The sequence below is a fragment of the Dermacentor variabilis genome, chromosome 8 (assembly GCF_050947875.1).
Source record: "Dermacentor variabilis isolate Ectoservices chromosome 8, ASM5094787v1, whole genome shotgun sequence".
In the NCBI taxonomy this organism is placed as follows: Eukaryota; Metazoa; Arthropoda; class Arachnida; order Ixodida; family Ixodidae; genus Dermacentor; species Dermacentor variabilis.
Genome location: NC_134575.1, coordinates 145,996,552 through 146,023,852, shown reverse-complemented (window position 1 = coordinate 146,023,852; position 27,301 = coordinate 145,996,552). Strand labels below are relative to the sequence as shown.

Here is a 27,301-nt window from a genome sequence, read left to right as displayed (position 1 = left end):
TACTTCGAGATCATACCGGCGATAGTTCTATTGAGGCGCTCCATAAGTCCGTTATTTTGTGTGTGATAGGCCGTAGTTTTGCGATGGTTGGTGTGGGTCAGTGTGACGATCTCCTGTTTTAAGTCAGCAGTAAATGCAGTCCCTCGATCGGTTATTAAGACGGAAGGGGCCCCGTGACGTAATACGATGTCATGAACAAAGACCATGGCGACTTCTGTAGATGTTCCGCGGTGTATAGCTTTTGTTTCTGCGTACCACGTTAGGTAGTCCGTTGCGACGACTATCCATTTGTTGCCTGCTGACGACGTAGAGAATGCGTCGAGAAGTCCTATTCCAACCTGTTGAAACAGTGCTGGAGGAGGGCCCAGTGGTTGTAGAAGACCAGCAGGTTTCAAAGGTGAAACCTTGCACCGCTGATTCACGGTAGCTCTTCACGTAGCACTGAACGGAAGAAAACAGCTGTGGCCTGTAATACTTCTGGCGTATGCGCGCTAACGTCCTGGCGAAGCTTAGGGGTCGGGCACATGGGTCATCATGACACACTTGCAACACTTCTTCGCGCAGTGGAACTGGGACGACGAGAAGGAACGTTTTTTGGCTGTATTCGACGTTCTTTTTGTAGAGAACGTTGTTCGGGAGGCACCGAGAAGTGGGTCCTCGTGGCGTCGGTCGTGGGACAACAACGTCGGCTCCCTGGAGGCATAGGATGAGGCGAAGCGATGTCTGCACGTTGGAGGTCGGCCATCTCGACTACGTCTACACCAAGAAACGGGAAGTCTTCCTCTAAATCACTTGTCTTCAAAAGTACAGGTGCACGTGGGAGGCAGTCGGCGTCGCGGTGCTTTTGTCCAGATCGATAAACCACTGTGACGTCGCACTCCTGAAGGTGGAGGCTCCAACGAGCGAGGCGGCCTGAAGGGTCCCTATGACTTATTAGCCAGCACAGTGAGTGGTGGTCACTACTCGAAAAGGTCGGCCTTACTGGCAGAGTCGGAACTTGCCGATCGCCTAAAAGACGGCAAGACACCCCTTTTCAGTCGCGGAATAGTTGTCAGACTACGGCTCGTGTAAGCTATTACTCGTTTCGGCGCCGTCTTGCCACTGGACGAGTATGGCACCGAGCCCCACGTTGCTGGCGTCAGTGTGAATTTCTGTTTCAGCCTTGTCGTCGAAATGCGCGAGTGCGGGGGCTGTTTGCAGCCGCTTCCGCAATTCTGTAAATGCTGCTTGTTGCTTGTACGTCCACTCGAAGGGTACATCTTGACGTGTTAATCGCGTTAATGGTTCAGCGATCCTTGAAAATCCTTCGACAAAACGACGATAGTAAGCGCAGAGACTTCAGAAGCTTTAACTGCCCTCTTGTGAGTTGGACGCGGGAACTCTGCGACGTCAGCTAGCTTCTCGTGGTCTGGCCGAACACCGCGGGGCTGACTACGTGTCCGAGAAACTTAAGCTTCTGAAAACCAACATGACATTTCTCAGGCTTGATAGTCAGATTTGCTTTACTGATGGCGATGAGTACGTGCTTGAGTCGTTCTAGTTGTTCATCAAACGTCCTCGAAAACACCACAACGTCGTCTAAGTAGACTAAGCACGTCTGCCATTTCAGTCCAAAGAGAACAGTGTCCGTCAACCGCCGAAATGTGGCAGGTGCGGAACACAGGCCGAATGGGAGGACTTTAAATTGATATAATCTTTCAGGCGTCACAAATGCTGTTTTTTCGCGGTCGCGCTCATCTACTTCGATCTGCCATTACCCTGACTTAAGATCCAAAGAGGTAAAAATTGGGCGTGGCGTAGACGGTCCAGAGCGTCATCGATCCGTGGCAGGGGATAAACGTCGCGTTTGGTGACACGGTTAAGACGTCGATAGTCTACACAGAAACGTAGTGTATTGCCCCCTTGTTTTAATCAACACGACGGGGGACGCCCATGTACTTATGGACGGCTGAATTACGTCATCATTGATCATGTATTGAACCTGGCGCTTAATCACCTCTCTTTGCGTATGCGAAACGCGATACGGATGTTGACGAACGGGGCGTGCTGACTCGTCCATAGGAATATGATGTTTCGCAACGGAGGTGGGCCGTACTTTAGACTCGGTAGAGAAGGAGGCAGAGAAATCATTGACAAGGTCGAGTAGTTGCTGTTTCTGTCCTTCCGATAAGCCGAAGTTAATCTGAATGCGATCGCTCAGGTTGACAGCTTCCAATGAATTAGGTGAAGCAGTTCCGAGCGAGGCGACATCCGTGACGGCACCAATTTCATGGAGGAAAGCAACGACTGTGCCTTGCGGTAAGTGCTGATATTCGTTGCTGAAGTTGGTCAGCTGGACTTAATGACTATCCGTTCTGAAGCTGGAGGAGGCCCCATGCTGATTATGGCTCCATTCGCCTGTAGAAAGTCCATGCCGAGTACCGAGTCCCTCGAGCAACTGGGCAGAATGATGAAGACCCCGACGTACGTAAATCCGCGAATATTTGCTCCAGTGGTGCATCTGCCCACTGGAATTAGTATATGAGCTCAGGCAGTATGGACATGCGACCCAGTCCACTGCGTAAAAAATTTTCTTGAACTTTGACGCAAGCTTTCTGCTCATAACCGAGCTGTCAGCACCAGTGCCAATTAAAGCGGTGATTTCTTCGTCTTCTATGGTAATTAGTATGTCCGACGTTACAACTCGTCGTTGATCACCGGATTGCGCCTGAGCGTCGGTTTGTTGTCGTCGTTGTCCTCGTGATGGAGGATATTAGATGCGCCCGGCATCAGTGGCCTCACCTCCGGAGGTCGCTTGACTCAGTTTTCCGGGTTTGTTGGGCTGGGCGAACGACGCCTACGAGCGTCTCGAGTAACCACGGGACTCGGTATCGATCGGGCGATGAAGAACGGAGCTCGTGCCTTCGCTGCTCGAATGAATTATCAGGACGCGCGATGAAGTTCTCTACACCCACAGGGCGCTCACCAGGTCGTGGACGAGGAGCACGTGGAGGGAGGAGACCCACGAGCCGATAGGGGCACATCCTGTAGAGGTGGCCAGCCTCTTCGCAATGAAAGCATATAGGGGCCTGAGGTCAGGAGCCCGCCAGACGTCGCTTTTCCGGGGCCTCGACTCCTCGATGGACGGAGGACTGCGACGCCTGAGTGCTACTTCCGTTTTTTTCGGTGGGGCTAATGACGTTGGAAAGGCCGTACAGCGACGGTCGTCGTACCACGTCCGCATAAGTCATTCAGACTGGCTGCCGCCGTTGTGGTACCTCGTAACGTTCTCTAGCTTGGATGACTTACCTTATCTCCTCGCGCACTATCTCTGCCACGGAAATTCGTGCTGTCGGCGCGTCGGTCACCTGCAGTTTCTGGAGTTCTCGTACGACAGCCCTGATCATATCACGCAAGTCCTCGAGGTGGCTTCCCGAAGCCATGGTAGGGGGGCTGTTCGAAAGTTCCATTACGTTGCGGTCGTATTGTCTGGCACGCTGTCGAAGGGCCCTTTCCATTGCTGTGGCTTCAGCAAGGTAGTCCGCAAGTGTAGTGGGTGAATTTCGAATAAATCCAGCAAAAATATCTTGCTTCACGCCCCGCATTAGATATCGGACCTTCTTGTCTTCGGCCATTGAGGCATCCGCACGTCTGAAAAGCCGAGCCATGTCTTCAGTATACGTGTTGACGCTCTCGTTCGGGGCTTGGAATCTTGCCTGTATTGCCAACTCCGCTTTCTCTTTCCTGTCCGTGTTGGGGTATGTGGCGCTCAGCTGTCGTCGAAATCTGTGCCACGAGTACAATGCCGTTTCATGGTTATGAAACCACGTCCTCGCAGAGTCTTGGAGCGCGAAGTACACATTGCGCAGCTTGTGGTCTTCGTTCCATCCGTTCTATTCGGCCACCAGCTCGCCATGGTCTAGCCAATCTTTCACGTCTTCAGTAGCATCTCCGTGGAATACAATCGGCGCCTGCGGCTGGTTGACGATGAACTGCGCTGGCACAACAGCCACAGCAGAAGGCGGTGGACTCGGGTTCATCGTCCGGGTACGCTCTGGCAAAAGACCGTGCGCAGGTTGGAGCCCTTGCAGACGGCGGCTGGTACGTACGGGCACAGGGGTAGTCTCTCCCGGACTACTCACAGGAGCCGTGTCAGTTGTACACTGCGTCTCCGGCAATGGTAGCGTGTACCCAGCACCTCCGCCAGTAAAATGTCACGAAGGTAACTATAAGACGGGCTCGCCGAAACAGAACATGTAGCCTTCCTTTAATGATGGCCGACGCCCAAAAAACCCTCGTGGTGCAAGTGCGCCCTTCGTCGTCTTCTCTATGGCGACCGGTGCCTGCAGTGGGCAGCTGACTTCTAGCGATCGGGACTCGTAGTTGGCAGCTTGCTTCGCGACAATATATGTATACATATTCTACCGCGATTGTGTCTGCTCATTCTTTCTGTCCTTCGTCTGCCGGTGCGCAGTGTGTTACAATGCATAGCGAGCTTTAGCAGACAGAGCGCTTGAGGTACGCTCCGCGCAGACCAGTGCGTCCCAAGTTGCTGTCCAGCGGGTACGAAAGTGCGCGTACGCAAGCGGTCGCACTGGCAGCGGGACATAGACCGCTGCCTACGTTCTGCTACGAGACCGATTGAGCGGCGCTTTCTCTGCTGGTTGCCTTGTCGTTCTACGGCGGCGCTGCGGGCTCGTAGCTGGCGTCTCTGGAAGACGCGCTTGTCAGAAAAGCGAAATCAACGCAGTTCATGCAGCCAGCGCCACGCGCGACACGTTAGCGGAGCGCAAGCCACGCTCTGCTAAAACTCCCTCATTACAATCAAGCCCGGTCCTTGCTCCGATACGCCAACGACATGACACGCGCCCTTTGCCCAAGCGTGGCCGCTTGCGCAGTCCAGGTTTTTGCTACCTTCCGCATCCAACACAAAGGGGGCTGCGTTTGCTACTGCCTCTCACTACTGGTCGGAGGAGCGCGTACGCACGTGTTGCCGCAGACGCGCTGCCGGACGATTGTCGCGCATAAAAGGACCACACGTGGCGAGTGTGAAATTTGGCAGACAGAGCAAACCGACGACGCGTGCTTGGATTCGCTTTCGGCGCCGGTCCAACTCGAGGCGGACTCGACGACGACGGTTGTGGCGCAGCGAGGGAGCACACGCGCCCATTCGAGAGAAAAATGCGCACTGAAAATTCCAACACCTTATGGTTTAAATCAATTGGTCGCCGGACGAGCGCTCTTGGCATGTTAAGAAGCACCCTTATTTGATTAACAACCTTGAGGAAGAATGTTTGGTTCAAGTAGAAGCGAAATGAAGGAAAAAATGTCGCCCTCTGCTTGTCATACTACACAACGGCATAACTACACACACGGCATCAAATGACAAACGATTGATGCTTAAACTGGTACGAAAGCAACGCACGGGGGTGGATTAGATCCCAGGAGCTTCACGTGCAAGCCAGACACCCCAACCACTGTCCCACACAGAATCCACGTTACAGCTCTTCAAGTATTGGTATATATAGGCATGAATTATCTAGAAACCTTAACTGTTTTCAATTCGTAAGAAACCTTGCACAAAGTGAGATCTTGCATCAAAGAAAATGCGTTCGTTACGCTTGAAACCTAACGTTCTTATAGCTGCAAGCACATTTCTCAGCGGTAGCGAACGTGCGAACACCTTCTGTATTTGAGGGAGCAATTTCTTTTATTGCGTTTTGATTTTTTTCGAACACAGCCTTCCTGTGGGGTGTTCAAATCAAATCAAACACTTATTTATTTGTTCAAAGCGTGATTACAAGAATATGCAGAAGAGGGTTCCAAGGTCACAAGACCGTACCGCGACCCTCTGTACATGATTATTTGATACAAATTACGAAATTAGCAGATAAATATATAATTAGCCAAGCCAACAGAAGAAACGGGTACAAAAACAAAGAAGGTTCATATGTACATAAATCTGTGTTGTGATGGCATAAATATTTCATAGAGAAATACAAATTCATACTAACATTGAAAATATGCATATGAAGTTAACATGAACAGTAACAAGTGCATCGTTATCACGTAAAAAGTTACAAGGATAAATTAGAAAGAAGAAAGAAAGAAACAAACAAGAGAACAAAGTAACTATAATAAATAAATCATAACAGAATTACTTAAAAAGATGGGTTTTGAGTGTTTTTTGGTTGCAGTAGGCCATGATGTTTTGATGGGGTGGGGCAGTGAATTCCACATTCTAATAGCGCAGAATGGTGCTGTCATTTTATCGTAATTAGTAAGAGCTTTAGGCAGCAAGAAATTATTTCTCTGAGGAAAACGAGTAGCAAAGAATAGGGTTAATATACTTCAAGGAATCTAAGGAAATAAAATTGTCTGTGAGATCTTTATTGATCAATCTTAAAAGCACATTAATTAAGTAGAGTGCGAATAAATCAGTAGTTGTCAGCAATTTATTCTCTATGCGTATGATATTATTATTATCTCGACTAAAGTTCGAAGTAATGCGTAGAGCTTGGTTTTGTATGTGCTGAACAGATGTTAAGTGGCACTAATGCGTGTTACCATATCTGAGTCTGAGATTGTTTTGTCGTCAGCAAATAACATGCACTGTGAAGGTGAAGCGTGTTGCGGAAGATCATTTGTGTAGAGAATGTTGGCCCCAAAATGGAGCCCTGTGGCACCCCCTGATTAATTGTTTTGGTGTCTGAAAACTTGCCCGATAAATAAGCTGTTAGTTTTTTGTTACTTGAGTAGTTTCTCAAAAAGATTAACGCTGGACCTGTTATTTCATAGGCTTATAATTTTTTTAGTAACATGTCGTGATTAATTGCTAGCTTTCGAGAAACCTAAAAAGACAGAAAACCAAAGTAGATTGTGTATTGAGTAAATTGTGTATAATTAAGGGTTTAAAGTGAAAAAAAAACACCTGTTTGAACACCCTCAAGGGTGTTAAATTGCTCACCGTGTGTGTACCGCCGTCCATCGCGTCTCGCCCCAATTCCTCCCCCGATAAAGAGCCAACGTCGCTTACGTCCTCTTGACATCACGTGCGTTCCTTGCTAAGCGCGTTGCTGCGTAGCTTGTGAGGGTGTGGCGCGTGAACTTGGCGTGGCAATAAAATTGGTGCCTGTGCGGTGCGTAAGCAGTGTACGAGAGTAGACGTTGCATGTGTGGTGAAAAGGAGCGCAGTTGTACGCATCGCGTTTAGTTGTTTGGCATTTCGTCAACCGCTTCACGAGAGTTTCGATTCGCATAGATCCCAGCACGTGCGATATCACTGCGTGATTTCGAGCGGCGCAGCGTAGGGCTCAACACTTTTTCTGTGGCCTTCATTGCGCGTCGCTCCTGCTGCAACTTTCGAGGCGGCCTTGACGGCCCAATATCCCCTGCCGGCATCGCACGTCCAAACCACTACGTCCCATAGAGAGAGGCTTTCAGTTTAGCTCTTCCGACTTCTTCTTGAGAGCAGGCAGGGTGCGCAGATACGCCATTTGTCTGCCTCGTTGTCATGTCGTCGTTGCATGCACAGACAGCTCCTGCGGCAGTAATTATCCTAGCCGCTAACTGTGCGTGGTGGCTGCTGATAGTATTGCAAACGTGCATAATTTTTCCAACACCGACCCTGTAGCTGTCACATATTGCCGTGTCTCGCTCGGTTAGACCGCACGATGCCGCGTAATTTTTATCTTTTCATTGCCCTCAGTAAATTTCTCTGCTCGAAAATCAGTCAAAGGGAAAAACTGTGCATGATGGTTATTTTGCTGCAACGTCAATGTTTTGCACGAAAAATGTCCGTAGGCGTTACTGACTAAGTGTTCCGCTATCTTTTTCCAGTGTTACGCACCACAATTACGCTAGCGATTTTGTTAAATTTGCGAGGTGTATTTAGATAGTACCGATATTCGGCAAGCTGTGGGCTCACAAACTGCAGTAAGGGAAGTGCTATAGCAGTGAATATATGGCAGGTTCTGTCGCTTTCATTTTGTGGGTCCAGCCGTATAAAAGCTTAAGGAATATAGAACTGCCAAATATTTTCAAGCGTAAGTGAATCAAATCGCTGATTCTTGTATCTTCCGCCTTCTCGTTATAGTGGCCGCCACTTCCGGTAACAAAGCCACGGCGACAAGTAAGCTGACAAGTTTTTCCACTCTCTTTCCCGCGTATGCAGTGATCCTTTCAGCAAAGGAGACCACGTTTCTTGTCGTGCGCTGTCTCCTATTGGTTGTGCGCGCCGCTGACCGTTCGTCTCCATAAACTGTGTGTCAGTCAGTCCACGAAGAAGCATCGGAGCTAGTTTGGAGAGCGCATGTCGTCGAGGTAAAAGCTGCGTGGGGTTCGGGCGTTCCAGCCATCGCGTGCACAGGCTGTTGCTTTCCCTGCGGTAACCTGCGAACTTCCCCAAAGCGTAGCACAGCGCACGCGGTTGCTCGGCAGTTGTCCCAGGTATGTTTCCTTACCTAAGCTGCATCTTATTAGCTTTCATAATGTGCGGAACAGACGTTTCGACGAGGGATCCGCCTTCGTCGTGGAAACCTCGGCTCCGGAGTGGGTTTTCCTATATGCAATTAAGGACTCGGCTTAAGAAATTCCTGTTGTATTTTGTTTCGGGTCCAATAAGTTTTACCCGTTGTTGCTGAAATTAAAGTGAAATATTTGTTCCAGACTTTCTTGCAAGAAAAATATGTATTTCATTTTTCTTCGTATACGAGTCTTCCCGTAGCGTGTTTTGCAGCACCGGGGCGAAGTTAAGCGATTCACGACGTTCTGCTCAAAGAGTGCGTAAAGAGAGGAAGTAGCCGAAATAGCCGCAGAACGTCGCATAGGCAAGGGAAAATAATGCGTCCTAAAATATAATACACACAAAATGCCACTGTATGAAACATAACGTAGGCCAGTATACTCCCAGAAAGGAAGTGACGTACAGTATACTTGCAATATCATATCGACTGGTCTTGCTCTTTACGTTCGCTCTCTTTCCTAATTATGGTATGCAATATGACCGGCCTTCTAAAGCGCTTCTGGAGCAACGAGGGCGTGATTTTGATGTTATCTGTAAATGTGTTGAGAAATTCCTGTTGCGGTTAGTGCTGCATCGCCAGCATTGGGCCAACGTAGTCGGGTGCGGAACGCACTTTTTACGATGTTGGCCCTATATGGGCCGTTCTTTAGGCGGACTATAACTTTGGCGCACTATATTACCAAATGTTGTAAAAAGATAGAAATGTGCCAAACTTGTACAGATTTTCTCATGATTGCGCAGCACCGGTTAGTTGTTTAAGCAACGGCAGCCTTATATGCATCAGAACACCTTTGCATTTACTTATCTCTATTGAAGCCGTGTGTCTCCCCGCGATCGTGCATTTAGTTTGAGCGTTTCAGCCCGTGGCTCACCCTCTCTCTTATTCTAGAGCAGTGCAGGCTTGCTACGTACACACCTGCTGCCGTCTCTGTACTGGCCCCGGGTTTTGGCGCACTTCCTTGCGTGTCGACCTAATTTCGCGGGTATCGCGTCCCGCGCAACACCTGCGTGGCCGACGAGATGGCAAAGGTAAACAAGCACCGCCGCGTGCACGTCTGGCCGGTTCCGATGTCATTTCACTGGCGGTCGGATTCATCGGCCGGCTAGGGCTCGCCAGTTCTCATTTAAAAGCCCATCTTTTCCTCTTTAGCAGGTATTATTCAGCCGCTTCCGTGACCTCAGTTGTGCATTAATAGTTGCTCGGATGTCCTTCGTTTACAAGAGCGGGAGACGTGACAGGAGTTCGTTGCGCTTTGCTTAAGACTCGCAGCCGAGCAGGAAAAAAGGGGGAGTAATTTGCTTTCTCAGCGACGCCGTCAGTTAATTACCAACCCCTGGGAACCCTTTGTGGGGTCTACCACAAAAGGTGAGCAACGACGTCATTTCACGCCTTTGCGCTGCGTCGAGTCGCCTGGCTCCGTCGCGACGAACAGCGTTTTCGTGCTCGCTTCCGCGGAGCCCGCCACGCGCGCTTTGCGGCGCAGGCTTCGCGTACGGGCCGCGCTGGAGTCCTCGCTGGCGCGACCTCGTGGCTCCTCCGTGTTCGACACGCGACGTCGGACGTAGTATGTACGTGGACGTAGTCCTTGCACGATATGCGCAACTACCGATATATGCCCAGTACAGACTTGCCGTAGTTTTTTTGCAGGCGAGCGGGAGGCCTGCCACTTTCGGTTGCCTTGACCACCCGCACGAGTTCTGTGTTGTGCAGAGAATTAACAGCGTGGAAGCCACTCTAATTTATAGAATAGGATCAGCCTGGGCTCCTGAATCGGGGGCTCAAATTTGGGCGAGCTCTTTTTCCGTTACAAAGAGAATGCAAAGAAACTGGCTGCCTCGAGCACTTCATTTGGTCCCGACGGCCTTCTTTAACGTCAAAGCGAACACGTTGCTTGGTAACTTGCAAATTACCGGCTTTCTACACGCAATGTTCTGTTGCAGTATGTGCAGTGTTCCTGGGAGGACTTGGGATAGCGCGAAAGGCGGTCTCCCGCATTCTACTCGCATACTTAGCTTACGTCGCCTCGCTGCTGCCTTCCACGGCACGTGAGGCAAGTTTGGTTTGCACGTACTCGGCATTTCTCCTCTCGACCTCAAACTTGCCAGATCGCTTGGGGGTTCGTCAAATTCCACGTCAAAGTTAGCAACTTCGAGCATTTATCTAGCTTTAACCTTTCAGCCTAACACACACAGTGAACTTGTGACCCTAAAAGGCAATCTACGTCAGTGCAGAAGGCCTGCTTGCTGTAACCGGCGGAGCAAATGCCGACTCCGAATTCCTGGCTGACCCCACCTGTAGGGAACAGCATAACCAACCAAAATATCAGCCTTTGTAGTCCCTTTTTGAATTGCATGGCAGCCGGGTACTTGGGGGAGCAAAAGGCACGGTGACGACGGAAGACCGTGGGCCGCGAAAAGGATTGGATCGACGAAGCCGCTTGTGTAAGTCCAGTCATCTATTCCAAAACTTGTATTGGGGGCTCATTAATCGCGGTAACGTAAATATTGGTGACAAGTACGTACTCGGCCTCTGCGCAACCACAAAGCACCGAGTTAAGGAACGTGCTACATTGGCTCAAAAGAGAGCTTACAGCTTTGAAGCAGGGCTGCAATGAAGCAACGACTATATTCTAATTATTTTCCTTTTCGCGCTCATGCAGGTAGTGTGATCCGACCGCTGGTACGCCCAGGATATGAGCTGCATCAGGCTATTATGAGCTGCGGATTGCAAAAAGGGGATATAGAATCGAGCAGACGAAAACCTTGCATTAGACGTCGCCCAAATCACTGGCAAATTGGGAGCAGCCATTTACGAAGAAATTAAACAAGCAAGAATGTACAGTCTTCGGCAGGACACAGACAAAGCAAGACCAATAAATAAAGAAGCTGTCATCTAACGTTAACACAGTCGTCACTTTCCAAGAAGAGAGAAATTCGTCCATACTAATCCCGTCCTCCACTGTGGTGCACTCCTGTAATTTGAGAAGGCATCAATTGCGTTAATTCTTTATTTTCCCTTTTTTTTTTCGCTCGCTCTATCTTAAGATATGGATAGGCAGCCACAGAAAGGTTAGCTATATAATGAAAGCGCCAGCTGGTTTCTTCGCGTTGAAATAAGGGGTAAAAAAAATGAGAAAAGGGGATAGTGGGTGGGGGGGGGGCGAGTTATAAAGTAGAAGAAACGAAAATGTCCGCCATTGTTCTTGACGCTGCGTATTAGTTTCGAGAAACGGCTTGTTTACGTACACCTTCGACCACACCGGCAGCACACTGTGCGCCAGAAGGCTTCACGAATGCCAGCGGATCTTCGGGTTCGTGCCATTGTGCGCGTCTCTTGTCCCTTCGCTCATATTTCGTTTCGGACTCTCCGGGGCACGGACTGGCGGAATGTTACGAGCTGTCGGCGGGGTCCCTCGCGATGCTCTCTGTGCGAGTGGCCCGCGGCCTGGAGTGGTGCGCTGAGTGACGACCGGCAGCGCGGCCCCCGGTGCCGGCATCCGGCCGAGCCGCATCGCCCGCAGTTGTTCGGGGCAGCGCCGAGACGAAACAATGGTTGCCTTTTTTTCGAGCAACCTCGTCGGAGTGAGCAGCAGACCTATCTCGTCCTTGCGGCGTTTTCTTTCTTCTCTCTCTCTCTTGCTGTGGCATCAGCGAGTGCGGGCGGGCGCGCGTCAGCGCCGAAGAGTGCAAACCGGTTCGGCTGGCTCGCTCGAGGGGAACGGCCCACCGGGTTGCCCCCGTGGCCACAGCGGAGCAACGCCGCGCCCGCTCCTCGCTGTACGCACCGAGGGTGCGACTCCCCTCCGCTACCTTCTACGCGCGGGGATCCGCTTGCCCCGGAAGAGGCGTCGTTGGTCGTGCTTGCACGAGAGAGAGAGAGAGAGAGAACGCAGCATTCCGTCGCTTCGAATGCGCGGGGACGCCGTTGACGTCGTATTCGGTTGCGAATCCAACTAAAACGTGCACTATACTTTGTTGACTCTCCCGAAGTTTAACCGGATCACCACACCAAACGCGTGCATGGTAAGCCGACTAGAAGAAGGGCGCAAGTCAACAGCGCACGCACGGAGAGAAGTGCAGACAGGACGAGCAAGGCGCTCGTTCTGTGTACACTCCTCTGCACACGTCTGTTAGCTTGCGCCCCTCTTCTAATAGATAAGCTTCACCGACTAGCGAACGGAGGACGACGACGAAGTGTCCTGTGTGGAACGCTGCCTTTTTGTCTCTGAGAATTTAAAGCTACTTTGTGGGAGACGCCACTCCCTTAACTACGGCGATGGACGTGGAGTCGCCTGGAGAGGTTCCTGGTCCCTCTACGTCAACAGCGACCGCACCGAGAAAGCGGTCTAGTCGCCCGAGTGACACCTACAGCGAGGACACTGTGATCTACTCAGGGACCAGTGATGAAACCTCGGATGACAGCGACTTCGTGCCCGTAGCGAAGCACAAAGCAAAGAGAAGGCTCGTCAGGACGTCTCCTTCCACAAGTAAGGCAACTGTGATCCCGACGCGAAAGCCGTCAGACCTCACCATTTTATATGTGCCTGTGGCTGCTAGCGACAATCTGAACCGGATCAACCGCCAAGCCACATCTGTATCGCTCGAGGCACTTGTTCCGGGTCAGATCAAAGATATAAGGATCAACGGCCGTAAGAACATCCTCGCTATAGATGTCACAAACCGCAGCGCGCTAGACATTCTGAGCAACGTTAAGGTGCTGGATAGCATCAACGTACGCTGCTATAAACAAGACCATCATGACTCTACGGCCGGCGTTGTGTATGACGTAGATAATTCCATAAGCGATGCCGACCTGCATATACTCATCAAGCCGGCGACAGAGGGAATTGCCATATTGCAAGCCCGCCGCCTGGGAAACTCGCAGTGTGTCAAGTTAACTTTCAAAGGAGACAGCCTACCGTCCCACGTCAAGGTCGGTCACTTCCGACACATTGTACGGCCTTTTGTGCCAAAGCCGCTTCAGTGCAGGAAGTGTCAAAGGATAGGGCACGTTAGTGCGGTTTGCACAAACGCTGCCGTATGCTCACGGTGCTCTGGTTCGCACAGCTCCGACGCCTGTCGTGCAGAAAACCAAAAGTGCGCAAATTGTCAGGGCTCTCACGATGCAACTTCGAAGAATTGCCCACATGTGAAAAATGAGGCGAAAGTCTTGAGGCAAATGGTCAGGGATGGTTCCTCGCACAGGGAGGCGGCCGCTAAGGTGCGACGTCGACGTTCACGTCGCCGGAGATCTAGGAAACCCACTGCTATTGCTAAGGATGCACCGCGTCCACTGACAGTCCAGCAACTTCTGCATACAACTAGCAATAGCAGCAATGAGATTCCTCAGCAGAATGTCTCCCATATCATTGCCTCAAGCGAGGAGTGGCCGCCATTGCCACGGCTAGATCCACCAGCGGAGCGACAAGATGTAGCACGCTCGCCGAATCATGCTTCACCTTCTGGCAGCAACCAAGACAACGACAAACAAGTTGTCACCATGATAGGGGCCCTTATGAACACGCTACGAGCACTGCTGACCGCCATACACACTCCGGCGGCTCGAGGCGCACTTCAAATACTGGATGCCCTGTATCCGGTACTGTCCGGTCTTGAGAAGCACCATGGCTGCTCCTCTACATTCGTTCCTTAAAGAGGTCAAGGAAGCGTCTATCTTCCAATGGAATGTCAGAGGCATTAAATCGCGTATTTCGGACTTTCGTCCGTTTGTTTTTAAGAACAAATTTCCAATCATCGTCATTTGTGAACCCAACGTTGAGAGCGCCATCCGCCTATCAGGATATGAAGCTTTCATGTCTGCCACCTGTACCGACCGCAGCAAAGTCATTGTTTATATCAGATGCGATTTCACATATGTTTTACACCCCGTGGCACCTGATGACGACAATCAGTATGTGTGTTTGACTATAAAATGCAAGAACGTCGCACTCACGCTCATAGGTGCCTACATTTCACCTAATAGTCGATTTGACAACGCACGACTGGGTGCAATTTTAACAGCGACACCTGGACCATGGGTTATCACCGGCGACTTCAATGCGCATCATCCGCTATGGGGAAGCTTAAAGATGGACTGTCGAGGCAGACGTGTACTATCCTTCGCGTCGGACCATGAGCTCTGCTGCCTAAATGATGGCAGTCCCACTTTTCTGCGGGGATTGACATACAGCAGCTGCCTGGACTTGACATTTGTTTCAAGATGCCTCAGTGCCAGTGTGAAATGGTTCACGGACAACGAAACGCATGGTAGTGACCACGTTCCAACATATGTCAAAATCGACGGCATACGCAAGTCACACTCTACTACGGTTCTTCATCACATCGACTGGCCTAAATACACATTGCTCATGGAGAAGAATTGCCAAGAGATCCAGGACTGTCTGCCTGGCAACATCGAGAAGCTAATTAACGCTGCTGCTCAAGAAGCAACAAGATCTTTCAGGCCTATTCCTAAATTTTCTGAATTCGAAGCTGAATTGGAGCGGCTTCGAGCAATCCGCCGTCGCGCGGAAAGAAGGTACAGGCGCACCAAGTCCATCTACGACCTACGGGAGGCGAGACGCATACAGAAGAAGATCCAGCGTCGGATTAACTCCCTGCAGTCTCTAAGATGGAAGACCTTCTGTGATACCCTTGATCCACGTAAACCCCTGTCACATATATGGAGAACAGTGCGTGGTCTTCGAACATCACCGCAACAACGCCACCCCTTCAAATGCCTGGCTCTCTACCAAGGTCGCAGAGAGATCGACGTAGCGGAGGACTTCTGTTTCAAAGTTGCTGGTTTACCGCCATCGTTCGCTATACGAGATCCCCGTGATGTTCCAATCTCGCGGGATTCTCGTATGGACAATCTGTTTTCCATCGAGGAGTTGCAGGCGGCGTTGGCAGCGTGCAGACGTTCCTCATCGCCTGGGCCTGACGGGGTGACATACGCAGCTCTTGGAAACCTCGGTCACACAGCCCGGCATGCACTTCTAGACGTGTACAATAATTCATGGCGTGATGGAGAAGTTCCGGCTGCATGGAAGTCCAGCCGCCTTGTGCCTTTGCTCAAGCCAGGTAAATCACCCCTAGATTTGGCGTCTTATCGTCCCATTGCTCTGGCCAGTTGTCTAGGAAAGGTGATGGAGAGGATGGTGCTGACGCGTCTAGAGTGGTATCTAGAACACTACCGGTTATATCCTGACGCTATGGCAGGCTTTCGACGCGGACGCTCTTCTATAGACAACGTTATAGATCTTGTCTCGTCTGTTCAGCACGAAAAAAGCCTCAGGAGACTGTCAGCGGCGATGTTCCTGGACGTCAAAGGCGCATATGACAACGTAACCCATCAAGCCATCCTGGACGCCTTGGGTGAGGTCGGCCTAGGCGGCCTTGTTTTTCGGTGGATATCCAGCTTCTTGAAGGACAGGTCATTCTTTGTGCAAACAGAGGACGGTGCGTCATCACAACGCAACACGTACCGAGGCGTACCACAAGGCGGAGTTTTGAGCCCCACTCTATTTAACCTGGTGCTCATCGACCTGGTCCATACCCTTCCGGAATCCGTCCATGTGTCGATCTATGCAGACGATATATGCATTTGGTCATCAGGAGCGACGCGTCCTCAGGTGCGCGCCAGACTTCAAAAAGCGGCCACACTAACATCAGGTTATCTTCGAGCACGAGGTCTGGAGCTGTCCTGCGAGAAGTGCTCTATAGTCGCTTTCACGCGTAAAGCAATGAAACCGTACGTTATAAGAATTAATGGACAGCCAATTGCCTACGAGAAGACGCACCGGTTTCTAGGAGTGATAATAGATCGCGACCTTTCCTGGAGTCCTCAAATATCCTACCTAAAAAGGAAATTAGTCATGATAACCCACGTGCTCAGATTTCTTGCGGGCAAGTCATGGGGTGCGTCTGTGAGTGCGATGCTCCAACTCTATAACGCACTGTTCCTCGGTCTCCTGCGCTATAGCTTACCTGTACTGGGTGGGACCGGCAAGACCAACCTCCGTGCCCTCCAATCTGTACAAGCGCAAGCTCTGCGAATTTGCCTTGGTCTTCCCAGATGTGCGTCCACGGCTGCAACAATAGCCATCGCGCATGACCACCCCATCAACACGTATCTTCAAGTCGACACTTTAAGGATGCATATCAGGCACTTCGCCCGCCTTCCATCGCATCATCTCGCCTCCCTTCCTGCCGCTCGACCTCGTTCAGCGTTTAGCAAGATTATTGCCGCCAACCATGGAATTTTACCATCAAACTTCACGCCTGCAGCACGACCACCTCAACCGCTGTGGTGCCTCCATCCACTCCAGGCTCTTCTTGCTATTCCCGGTATCAAAAGGAAAACGGAGATGTCCACTTTCGCCCTCAAACAAACCGTGCTTTCAGTGCTACATGAACAGCACAGAGGACGCATCCATGTTTACACAGACGGTTCTGTATCCTCTAATAGTTCTGCTGGAGCAGTGGTGATTCCCGCAGAGTGCGTCACCCTCAAGTTCAAGACATCTCACATTACGTCATCGACGGCTGCAGAACTCGCAGCTATCCGTGCTCCTTTGGAGTTTATAGTTCACAAATCATCACATTCATGGTCCATCTTATGTGACTCAAAGGCAGCTCTTCAGTGTCTGATGTCTCCTTTCAACCATGGACCAAATGAGCACCTAGTCGCAGACATCCGACTGCTCCACCATCACGCAATCAACAAGGGACACAACATCATCTACCAGTGGATACCGGGACACTGTGGAATTTCAGGAAATGACAGTGCGGATGACGCTGCCCGGTCGGCTCATGATGGTGCCCAGATTATGCCCATACCGCTGTCAAGAACAGACGCAGCCACAAGTCTTCGCTCCCTCGCCCGCGAGCTTACGCAGAATCTATGGAACACCAGTGATTTCACGAACGCACGTCTCCACAAATTGGATCCACGTCTGCAACTCCGCCTACCACCAGGGTTGCCACGAGCGGAAGCAACACTTCTGTGCCGCCTGTGGCTCGGCGTGGCATTCACGAACTCATATTCATTCCGCATTGGCATGGCCGACAGCCCTACTTGTGACACCTGCGGCTGCGAGGAGACGATTCAACACCTCCTATGTGACTGTCCCCGTTACGCAGTGCGAAGAAAAGTGCTCGTGACCGCTCTCGCAAAACTGGCCAATCGCCCCTTTACAGAGGAAAAAGCTCTAGGACATTGGTCCAGACGGGCTTCGGCACTGAAGGCCTTAAGGGCTCTGTTGAAGTTTTTAAGGAACTGCGAATTGTGCGACCGCCTTTGAACGTTGTAGCGCGTAGTTTCGCGTTACTGTGTGAATTTTCTCTTTTTTTTCCCATTTTTTTCCCTCTTCTTCTTTCTCCTTTTATTCCCTTTACCCCTTTCCCCAGCACAGGGTAGCCAGCCGGTACTTACACTGGCTAACCTCCCTGTCTTTCCTCTCCTTTGTCTCCTCCTCCTCCTTCACCGACTAGCCCAACCATAAATACTAGCGTTTACGTGTGGTCTAAGTTTAAGTTGTTCCAGCACACTTGGTGTTACATAAGACGTCTCCAAAACGTGGCACGAAGAGAAGCCGAGTAAGCGATCAAAACAGGGCTGTCTACTCCCGCCATTCAGTGGCGAACATGGTGTCATTGGGGCAGTGTGTACCTGGGAGGAAGGCGCACTAGCCACTCCGCTCAGCAATTAGCGAGGGAATCACACCAACTCGTGCGTAATTGACGGAAGTGATTGATTAATAAAACGAGCGCAATTCACAACCGCTTAGCGGCATTGGCGTCGCAGCACTTTGTCACGGTTTGACGCGCCGTACTTGGCTCTGCTCCAATAGAAGCGTTGTCGAGACACATCTGCGCCACGCTTGGCGTCGGTAGACAGTGCGCAATGGAGATGTAAATGCAGGGTTCTTACACCGAAACAAGAGCTCCTACGCTCGGCGGCAACAGTGCAAGCTGCGCCCACAAAGCCGCGTGCGCTGTACTTGCCCTCCCGTGTTATCCACACTGCGAATTCTCCAGAGACGTCGCTATTTAAAGGAGTTCGCCTCGACCGTGACGTCACGCATATATAGGAACGTAATTGGCTGGCACATTTATTTGAGCTTTCTTCGAACTGGTCAACTTCCCGCAGTTCTTTTATTTCGTTTTTTTTTTCTTCTCGCTCCATTCCTAGGTTCTCGCTGCCTCTTCATGAGCGCCCTTTTTACGTGAGACGAGCTTCTTCGTGCGTGCTCGCCGATTCCGGCTGCAGAATTCCTAATCACTTGCCGAGCGCTGCATTCCTGTTGGCCATAGACAAACCTAGAAGAGAAAACGTCCGCGCACCCTGACGGGAGCGTGTTCAAGAGTAACAAGGCGGCATCTGTGCTATACAACAACGGCGCCCACGGAGACTCAGTGCTGCTACAATGTTTCGCCTTGCCTACTCCTGCATGCACGTGCCCTTCCACAACGTCACGATTCCCAGCGCCGCCGCTGAAACAAATCGCTCACAGACCCATTCCAGCTTTTCGAGGGCGTGAATCTAAATGAGCCTCCCAAGAAATGCCCGCGCCTCTATCTGGGGCTTCTACAGTTTGCGGTAGCTGTTATCCTGTTATATAGGCTTTCCTTCTTTCCGGCTCGCTGCGACTTGAAACACCGTTTGTCTTTCTTTATTGCTATTATTGGGCACTTTCGTAAACAAATGAGGCCGTCAAAAGAAAAGCCTACCCAGCAATGAAATCGTGAGAATGTACTTTAGGTAGGGAACATATGTTTGACTAGAACTTCGACGTATGAGATAAGTTTTAGCATTTCAAAATCAACCAACCAAACACTTCCATCTTTTGCGTTCGTGTTTGAATCAGCAACCCAAGATTGTGACTTCGTGACTTACTTGATTTTCTTTATTTTTCCTTTGCCAAAGCGGTTTTCATGCTTTCTTTTTTCAAGGAAGTCTCACACACAAAAGGCGTACAAACATTGTGCAGTGTACAAATGCTGCACAGTGTGTACGCAGTGTATGTACAATCTCTGGTTCGCTCAATATTTTCGATTGAAGTACGCTTCCCGTTCTCGTTTTAAAAGCATTGACAAGGCTCACATAACTATTATATGAACTACTCTTCCAGTGCCCCCCATCCTTCACAATGTTTCTCGTTGGCTTTGCCATTGGTCGGCCGAATTCGCTGACGTCATGCTCAGCCAGCATCATCACTGGTTATAATTCGCTCTGACGAACAATTCGAGCTTTTTGTGAATGCGGTTCCTGATTGGCAGATGAGCAGCGATGCCTAAGGAATCACAGATGGGCTGATGAGTGTTATGGTCCTTCATCTTTGTTGCAAATTATGGCGCGACGAAGACTTCCTCCCGTTTTGTACATCGTAACTGTGACACCTAAAATCGCCAGTTCTTTTTTACGATGGGGATTTTCTATCGCCGCTAATGCTACGTTAATTCATGACGGCAGTTGAAAATGTGGAAGAGGAACATCAGAAAAAAGCAGCGCAGCAGTAGTTATCCATTCCAAGTTGCTTTTACACAATGTCGCTAATCTCTAAATGTAATTGAAAGGCAATTTTTGTGAATGTATGCCTTCCTGTAACTAATCTGCATAACGCAGCGTATCAATGTTTTATCTTTTGATGACAAGTGTGTTTTCTATGAAGAGAATGCCAGCAGTGCTTTAGGGAGTCGTCCGTGATGTCATTGATTAACTAGTAACTATAGTTGTACCAAAAGTTATCTGCAATAAGGTAGCGCGGCCTTGTCTAGCAACGTTATGTGTGCAATGAAGCAGTGACTGTCGTTGGCAAAGTGATAGCTTCGAGCCATTTTTCAGTTGCTTTGCTAAACGCCCATTCGTAACTGAAACTGTATGGCCACCAGGTTCTTTTTCGGCCAGCTTAATAAATAATTATGTCATATGTTTCTCAGAATTGGACACCTTCTGCGCAGGTCGTATTTCTAGCTAGGTTGCGGAAAATTTCACCCTGAACAAGTATACACCTAATCTTCTATCACTTACCTTGGTTCCTCACGATAAACTCAAGGTTTTCTGCCACGTATTCCGCGCGTCACTCAAACAAAATTAAGGTTATTCAATCCAATCAGACAAAATCTATTATCTGGAAAAGTGATGTTTGGCTTGGTGCACCTCTCATTTGTTTTGTTCCATGCTTGTATGGAATGCTTAGCGCCTAAATGCACAATTAGTTATTAGGTACCGGTTACTGCTGCGTGCAGTTCCGCGTGAAAATTTTCTTGCCAGATAAGTTGCTGCTTCTTACCAACGACCGGAGGAGACCTGTTCCTATCTACGGCGCTCGACATTACGGCAGAGCGCACGAAGTTGCACCGGCCGTCCTTCGAAGGCCGCAGTACGCGCAAGGCATTGGACGAAAAAAACATGTACACGCGACACGGCTTGCCGGTGGTCTGGCACACTTCGTTCTCGCGCGCAGCCCGGCTCTTCCGCACCGCCTTCGGCCCCTCTGGAGTGCGTTCCGCGGTCTGGCTCTCCTCGTCTTGAAATGCGGAGCACGTCGTCTTTGCGAAGCGCGCTCTTTGGGGCTCGATAAGATAAAGGAGCCACCCCGCTGCTGCCCAACCTGGCCACCCTGCTACCCCAGTGCGCGCAGGTTTCACGGGGTCAGCGGGGTGCCCCCTCCCCACCTTCTCGCCTGAGCTCGGTGAGTTCTCGCGGAGATCGTTTTCTCTACTCTCGCTTATCTTTTTTCGAATACGCGTGTGTCCATTAAATTCCGCTTTCATTATCTCTTCGCGGCGCTTGTTTTCGCTGCGCTGCGGGGCGCCCCTCTCGTTCGGGCAACACGAGAAGCAGGTGCGGCCCACGCGATGCCGAATCGGGCTGCACTGCGAAGAAGAAGATGGCGCGGGTGAGAAAAGGGGGCGCCGCGAGTGCGCGCCGCTCGAACAACACTGCTGCGAATGTTGCTCGCACGTGGAACAAGCGTAGGATATCGTGTAAACTTTTTCTATTGCGTCGCACAAAAGGAAAAGTTTTTGACATGTTGGACTCGATAAAGGACACGCTTGCTTTAAGTGTGCAGCCCTTGTCGAAAGAAATGGTGCCAGCGATCGTACGACTGCCGCTGACTCGCGCACATTGTTTGCCACCTGTTGCGTTCGCCCGCGACCTTAACCACTATGTCGTTCATTACGAAGGGCACTTTCTGTTCAAGTATGCTTCATTGATATTACTGTGCACAGTTACACCTATGACTACGACGTTCCTACAGTGTGAACTGATTCATTAAGCCGCAGTTATTTCTCCTTTGGCGCGCCCTTTTCTGTAGTTTCCTTCACGCCATTAAGTAATCATTAGTCATTGGTAAGTTCGGCCACGTGCCAAGATGACACCAAAATTGTAAACACAGCAATAAGTCGGTGCCCTCGCTATAATGAACTGCCGTGTTTTGAGCGTCCTCTTAGGTCGCTGTACACAACATCTGCTGCTTGCAAATCGCACAGATATATTATGTATGCCTTCTCGCCAGGACCGAGAATACCGTCTCGCTCTTTCTCTTAATTCTGCAACAGTGGCTTGTGGTCGTTAGTACAATGTACGACGGCTGTTCCTTACGATCATTCCATCAACATTTGGGGTCAAGATGACGGGTTAATATTGACTCACTGTTATTAGTGGCAACTGTGTAGTTATTTAGCGGAAAAGGTTTAAGCACAGTAAATGAGAACCTGATATGATTAAACATTTCCAGCAAATTTATCAAATGCGCGAGAGAAAATGAAGGGAAGGAACGTTGATATTTATTATTCGCAGCTTCACGGCATAACTACCAAACATAACGTGTCTTGATGCATCCAAGCTTTTAAGGCGCCAGCCGATGAGAACTTGGCTCTAGGAGCAGGCTGAGGCTAATTACAGTTGACTTCACGTGTGATCGGAAGATAAACGCGCAAATAATACCTGTCGGTCAGTGACCGTCAATGGGGTTAGCACACCGTACTCAGGCCCAACAAAGCCTCCACCATGTTTTCGCCCACGCCGTCAACATATCGTGGCCGCTGCATGCATAAACGTCAGCAATCTCCTCGTGACGCTGTTGAGGCACTGCGTATACAATGACACGACAGTCGAAGCAAGCTGTCCGTCGACGTCATTGTCCTCACTGCGATGCTCAGTGCGATGTCACGACACGGGTAATGGCGAATTAGCACTGGCGCGCAGTTCGCACTCTGCGAATGCCAACCACTTCTTGGGCTTTTCTGTCACATTCTTCCGACTTGTAAATTATTGTAATGTCAAGCTATCGTGGAAAAAGAAGAAAGAAAGAAAAAAGGAAGCTGCTCTGACACAAAAATACACGCTCTTTTTGAACCTGTAAGCAACCACATGAAATCTGTACAGAGTGTTTTTCACCTATGAAGGAACCCACGCGTCTTACAGCCACCAGATCGCGATATGAAATCTCGTGTAAGACATACGCAACCATGTCGGATGTAGGACCCGTGATGTTTTTTTCTGGGATTGAGGGGGGGGGGGGTGAGGGGGGCCTTCGCACGTACAGTTTAGAAATATTTTCGCTCGGCGATGTCAGCCTTATACCTGCCAACGAATACCGGTATGTTGCACTTCCACTAAGCTCCTTGTTGTCACCGCACAGTTTTTAAGGAGTTTTCGGGAAGTCGCAGAAGTGTCGACCCTAGTCCCGCCGTTTCGCACTGAACGCGGCTACGCGAGCGACCGCCGCAGCGGTTCCTGCCCGCTGACCTCGACAACGCGGCGGACCGCACGGAAGCAGCGGCCGTACAGTTCGCTCCCGTGCAGTGCCGACTCGCTCCCGATCGAGAAGGGCGTGTCCGCGGCTACCGTAGCTCGAAGACCCTTGAAAAAGCTGCCGCCCGATCGCTGGCTTCTCGCGTGCTGCTGTCGGCCCTTGGTGCCTTCGGGGCTGGCGACCGCGGTGGGCGGCGGGTGCCCGCGCGCGTCCAGGGAAGTCGAGGAGGTCGCGCCGTCGCCAGGTGTCTCTGCGTGTGACTGATCACGCTCGCGCTGCGGCTGCTAATTGAGGTCGATTGTGCTGTACACGCGAGAGCGGGGTGCGCGCGCCTCCAAGCGGTGGTGCGAGTGATTCGCGTCTGATCCCGGGAGGTTGAACGAGACGAACGAGCTGCTCTGCATTGTGGCTTGCCATGTTGCGTGAGCCGTCGCCCTTGAACTGCGCATATCATAAAGCCGGTGAATAGAGGCGACAGTCGCATTAATGACAGGCTTTTTTCAAGTCCTCCAGTGAACAAGTCTCGGTGATACAAAGTACAGCGATAGAATCGGTCAAGGAGGTCAGTGAATGCGCGAAACAACCATTCTCCACGCGCGACAACACAAATACAACGGAACAAACCAACGAGGTGACCAATAAGAACTTTTTTTCTTCCTTTGCTCTTTCGCGACAGCGTCGAGAGAGGATTAGGTCAATTGGTACAGCTGCAAGCTGTGCATCAGCGCCCGGCACATGTAAGCACGACCTTTGTCCACAATGGGAACCCAAATGGAGAGAGGGATTCCGGAGGAGTAAGCAGTACTGTTTTTTCTTTATTTATTTATTTATTCTTCTTTTATTTGTTACTCCCCCACTCCTTCAATAGAGAAGCGCTTTGTTGAAACATATGAGGCTTCGTTAAAACAATGACCTCTGATTAAGAACTCAAAGAACTTGCGGCAAATTTGTGTTCCAATTTGTTGGCGATTCCGGCAAACGGGACCGCGTTTCAACATTACGGGGCAGATTTTCAAGGCCGCGCGGCGGATGTTGTCGCAGGGTTGAATGCCGACAGTTCTGGCCCTCATGCCTCCGTTCTCTCACTGAACTGCGCCAGAAAACACTCTAACGATAAAACTCGCGTGTCCTTCACTATAACATGACCAACAACTTCTTAACCGAGCAACGATACATCCCACCGCAGCGACCGTGATTGTCTCAATGGCCCTTTTAATCGCGGTGACCCATTTTCGGTTAAGGTCGTCGGCAGCCGATCGATGCCAGTAGCTCTGACAATATCCGCAAGCAATCAATGGGCGACCGCGCTCGCTCGTGTTCGCGATTTGTGCCCGCCGCGCTATCAGAATTCGCGATGACACTCCGGCAGAGTCATCAGTGGCGTGTGCACTCGCGTTATCACCGAGCCATTTTCTCTCGGCGTATCCACTTCTCCTCAAGTGCATTCGACACGCGATTTCATTAAAACAATGGCCTTTGATTCAAAACCGAAAGCGAAAGAAGATTGCTACGTTCCAACCAAGGTGCGTACGGATACGCAAAGCAGTTTCATTTGCGCAGCTCTCCACCTCTTGGTTCTGCAGGCTGACGATTGCAATTTTTCCCGTAACGATGCTCCGTCGACAAGCAGCGTACCTCATCGTCTCTGCGCAGCCAAATCAAAAAGCCATCTGCTCCGCCCTGTGAATACGCGATAGGTTTGCGCGGACCTGACGATCTCCCCATGCAAGCTTCCCACTGTACCGATCGCTTGTCCGCGCTCTGTAAAACACTCCGCGCGTGTCCTCGTCTGCCTCGAAAGTGGTGGCATCTCCGACGCGTGCCTGTGTCCGGCGTCTAGTCGAAACACAGAACCAGTGAACGAAATATAAATCTGCATACGCCGATTTAAATTACCTCGCACTGTTCTCTTTTTCTTTCTTTTTCTGAATCAGCCAAGTATACCAAACAAGAAGGGTACCTTGCACGAATCAGGCAAGCCCATTTTGCAGAAATCAGCATGCTACAAGTACTCGTGTTCTTCTTTTGTAGCTTCGCGCTGCTAGTTGACGATGTTTGCCCTAATTGAGTACCTTGCATGACGACTGTATTGTTCCAGTAATCACCAGTGGACCGTAATCTTGGAAGTTAAGACAGATAATTTGAAGGAGCGTAAATACTGCGCAGCCAGTGTTGGAAAGCAAGCGGAAAGGCATAAATAGATGGTACCCTTTATCAGAGAAGGCTAGTGATATCTTAGGCGAAGTGCAAGCAGTGGAGTTGGGCATGTTACCTTGCGTCACCCATCGTGTGCCCGAGTTACAAACCAGGTTCCAAGCCTAATCTCCAAAATGTATCTGGGCTTTTTCAATTCAGGCTATAACGTGTAGAATACTGCTAACATTGTCTGATTGCTACGCGTTATGGCTACATAGATCAACTACAAAAACCAGCCATTCATTCCTGCCTTTCCTTTGTTCTGTCACTACCGCGCTGCCTTATTTATCTATAAAGTGTCTACTGACATCCAGTGGGCTTGTGCTTGTGTAGCCCTTTTGTTGAATAATGTCTGCAGAAGTTTAAACCGCACATCGGAAAATGTGCAGACCGAAAAAGACCGAAGGAAGTAGTCGCGCTAGTGAATTTCGTCTACAGGCAGTCGGTGGACTCTGCAGTTCGCTTGAAGTTTACGACACTCCGTAATCTGGCTTAGTTTATTTTTATGACGGATGCAAAAACTATTTAGACAATTTGCGGTGGCAGGATTGCTTCGGTTGACGCAGTTCTGCGTCAGTGTGATATCCCTCGTAGGACTGAGCATAATTATTTCGTTGAAACCGCTACTTTGCACCGGACTTGATTCGCATGACGGTGCTTATGATGATGACGACGACCGCAGCCTGAGGACTCTGACGGGCGAAATTTCCATACAGTCAGCGCGCGTAGATCACTGTAGATCCCTCGTTGTTTGGTACTATTGTTATTATTTACGTTCCTGTGGTGTTTCTAATTTCAGGGAACCTGTACTCCGTTTCAGACATAGGTGCAGCGCTGTGGAAGCTACGCAAGAAGTTCGGTCATAATATTGTATCACTCCGCGCGTTCCGTCCAAGCTTTGTTGCGCGGCAACGGCGTTTGCTCGCGCGAGCAAAGACGCGAGACTGGCGCCAAAAGCAGCAAACAAAAAAAAAAGGAAAGAAGAAAAGAAAACCAACGAAAAGCAAATTGATCTAAAACAGGATTAGCAGCCGTATACCACAGTTTGTTATCTAAGGGATAAGACGTTTTTCATTGAATACTAAGCCCATATAAAGAACAGTTTCGCACGATTATGGTGCAAAACATGGAACTATTTCCATGTGTGAACGCAGCCACTGCAAAATCTGTCCCTATAGCCTCCACAGCGTCGCAAGTGAAGCCTGAAACGGAGTATAGCCAACCGATGCAGGCTGCAATGTCCACCGCCCTGCCTGGGTTTCGGTTAACTTTGACTTAGTTGCAGGGTCGATACGAGTGAGCAGATTATAGGCGTCCGTGCTCGAATAGGCGAACACATCGCTCGCCTATGCTGTGTATGCGCGAATGTTTGCTTTCGCGCCTGTATAAAACGTTTGCTTATGTACACGCGAAATTCAGCAGTTTTCGATTACACTGAGAAACGCTGGGGAAAATCGCTGATTTATCAATTTATTGAGTTTTAACGCCCCGTGCCCTGCAGCACGGTGACTACATGGGGGGGGGGGGGGGGGGGGAGTGGCGCCGTATGGCGGATGTCTCCGGATTGACCTTGCGTTAGGCCATCCGCACACTTGCGACGGCAGCGCAGTGGCTATGGCGGTGCGCTGCTGAGGTCGCGGGTTCGACGGCCGACCCAGGAAGCCGCGTTTTGAAGGGAGTGAAATGCAAAGCAACACTTTGTGTGCATTGTTTGGATCGCACCGCTGGTACGATCTGTTGGGAACTCGGCGCTGACGCCCGTGGTTGTACCTGGGTCGCAAGCCCCAAGGGTAGCGTTGGCCTGGCGGCCTGGGGTACAACTGGAAGCATCCGA

The 27,301-nt window shown here is 50.4% G+C and overlaps 1 protein-coding gene across 2 annotated transcripts in view; it reads left to right on the top strand.

The window, feature by feature from the left end:
* Window positions 1-27,301, top strand: part of dachs (unconventional myosin-IXb-like dachs) — a 225,301-nt gene that overhangs the window by 13,990 nt on the left and 184,010 nt on the right. Inside the window, exon 2 of one of the 2 annotated variants that reach the window (XM_075703037.1) lies at window positions 8,075-8,110. The exons of the other annotated variant lie outside the window; for it this stretch is intronic. Coding sequence (XP_075559152.1) covers window positions 8,075-8,110 — 36 coding nt within the window. The remainder of the gene's footprint in view (window positions 1-8,074; window positions 8,111-27,301) is intronic. 2 annotated transcript variants of the gene reach the window in all.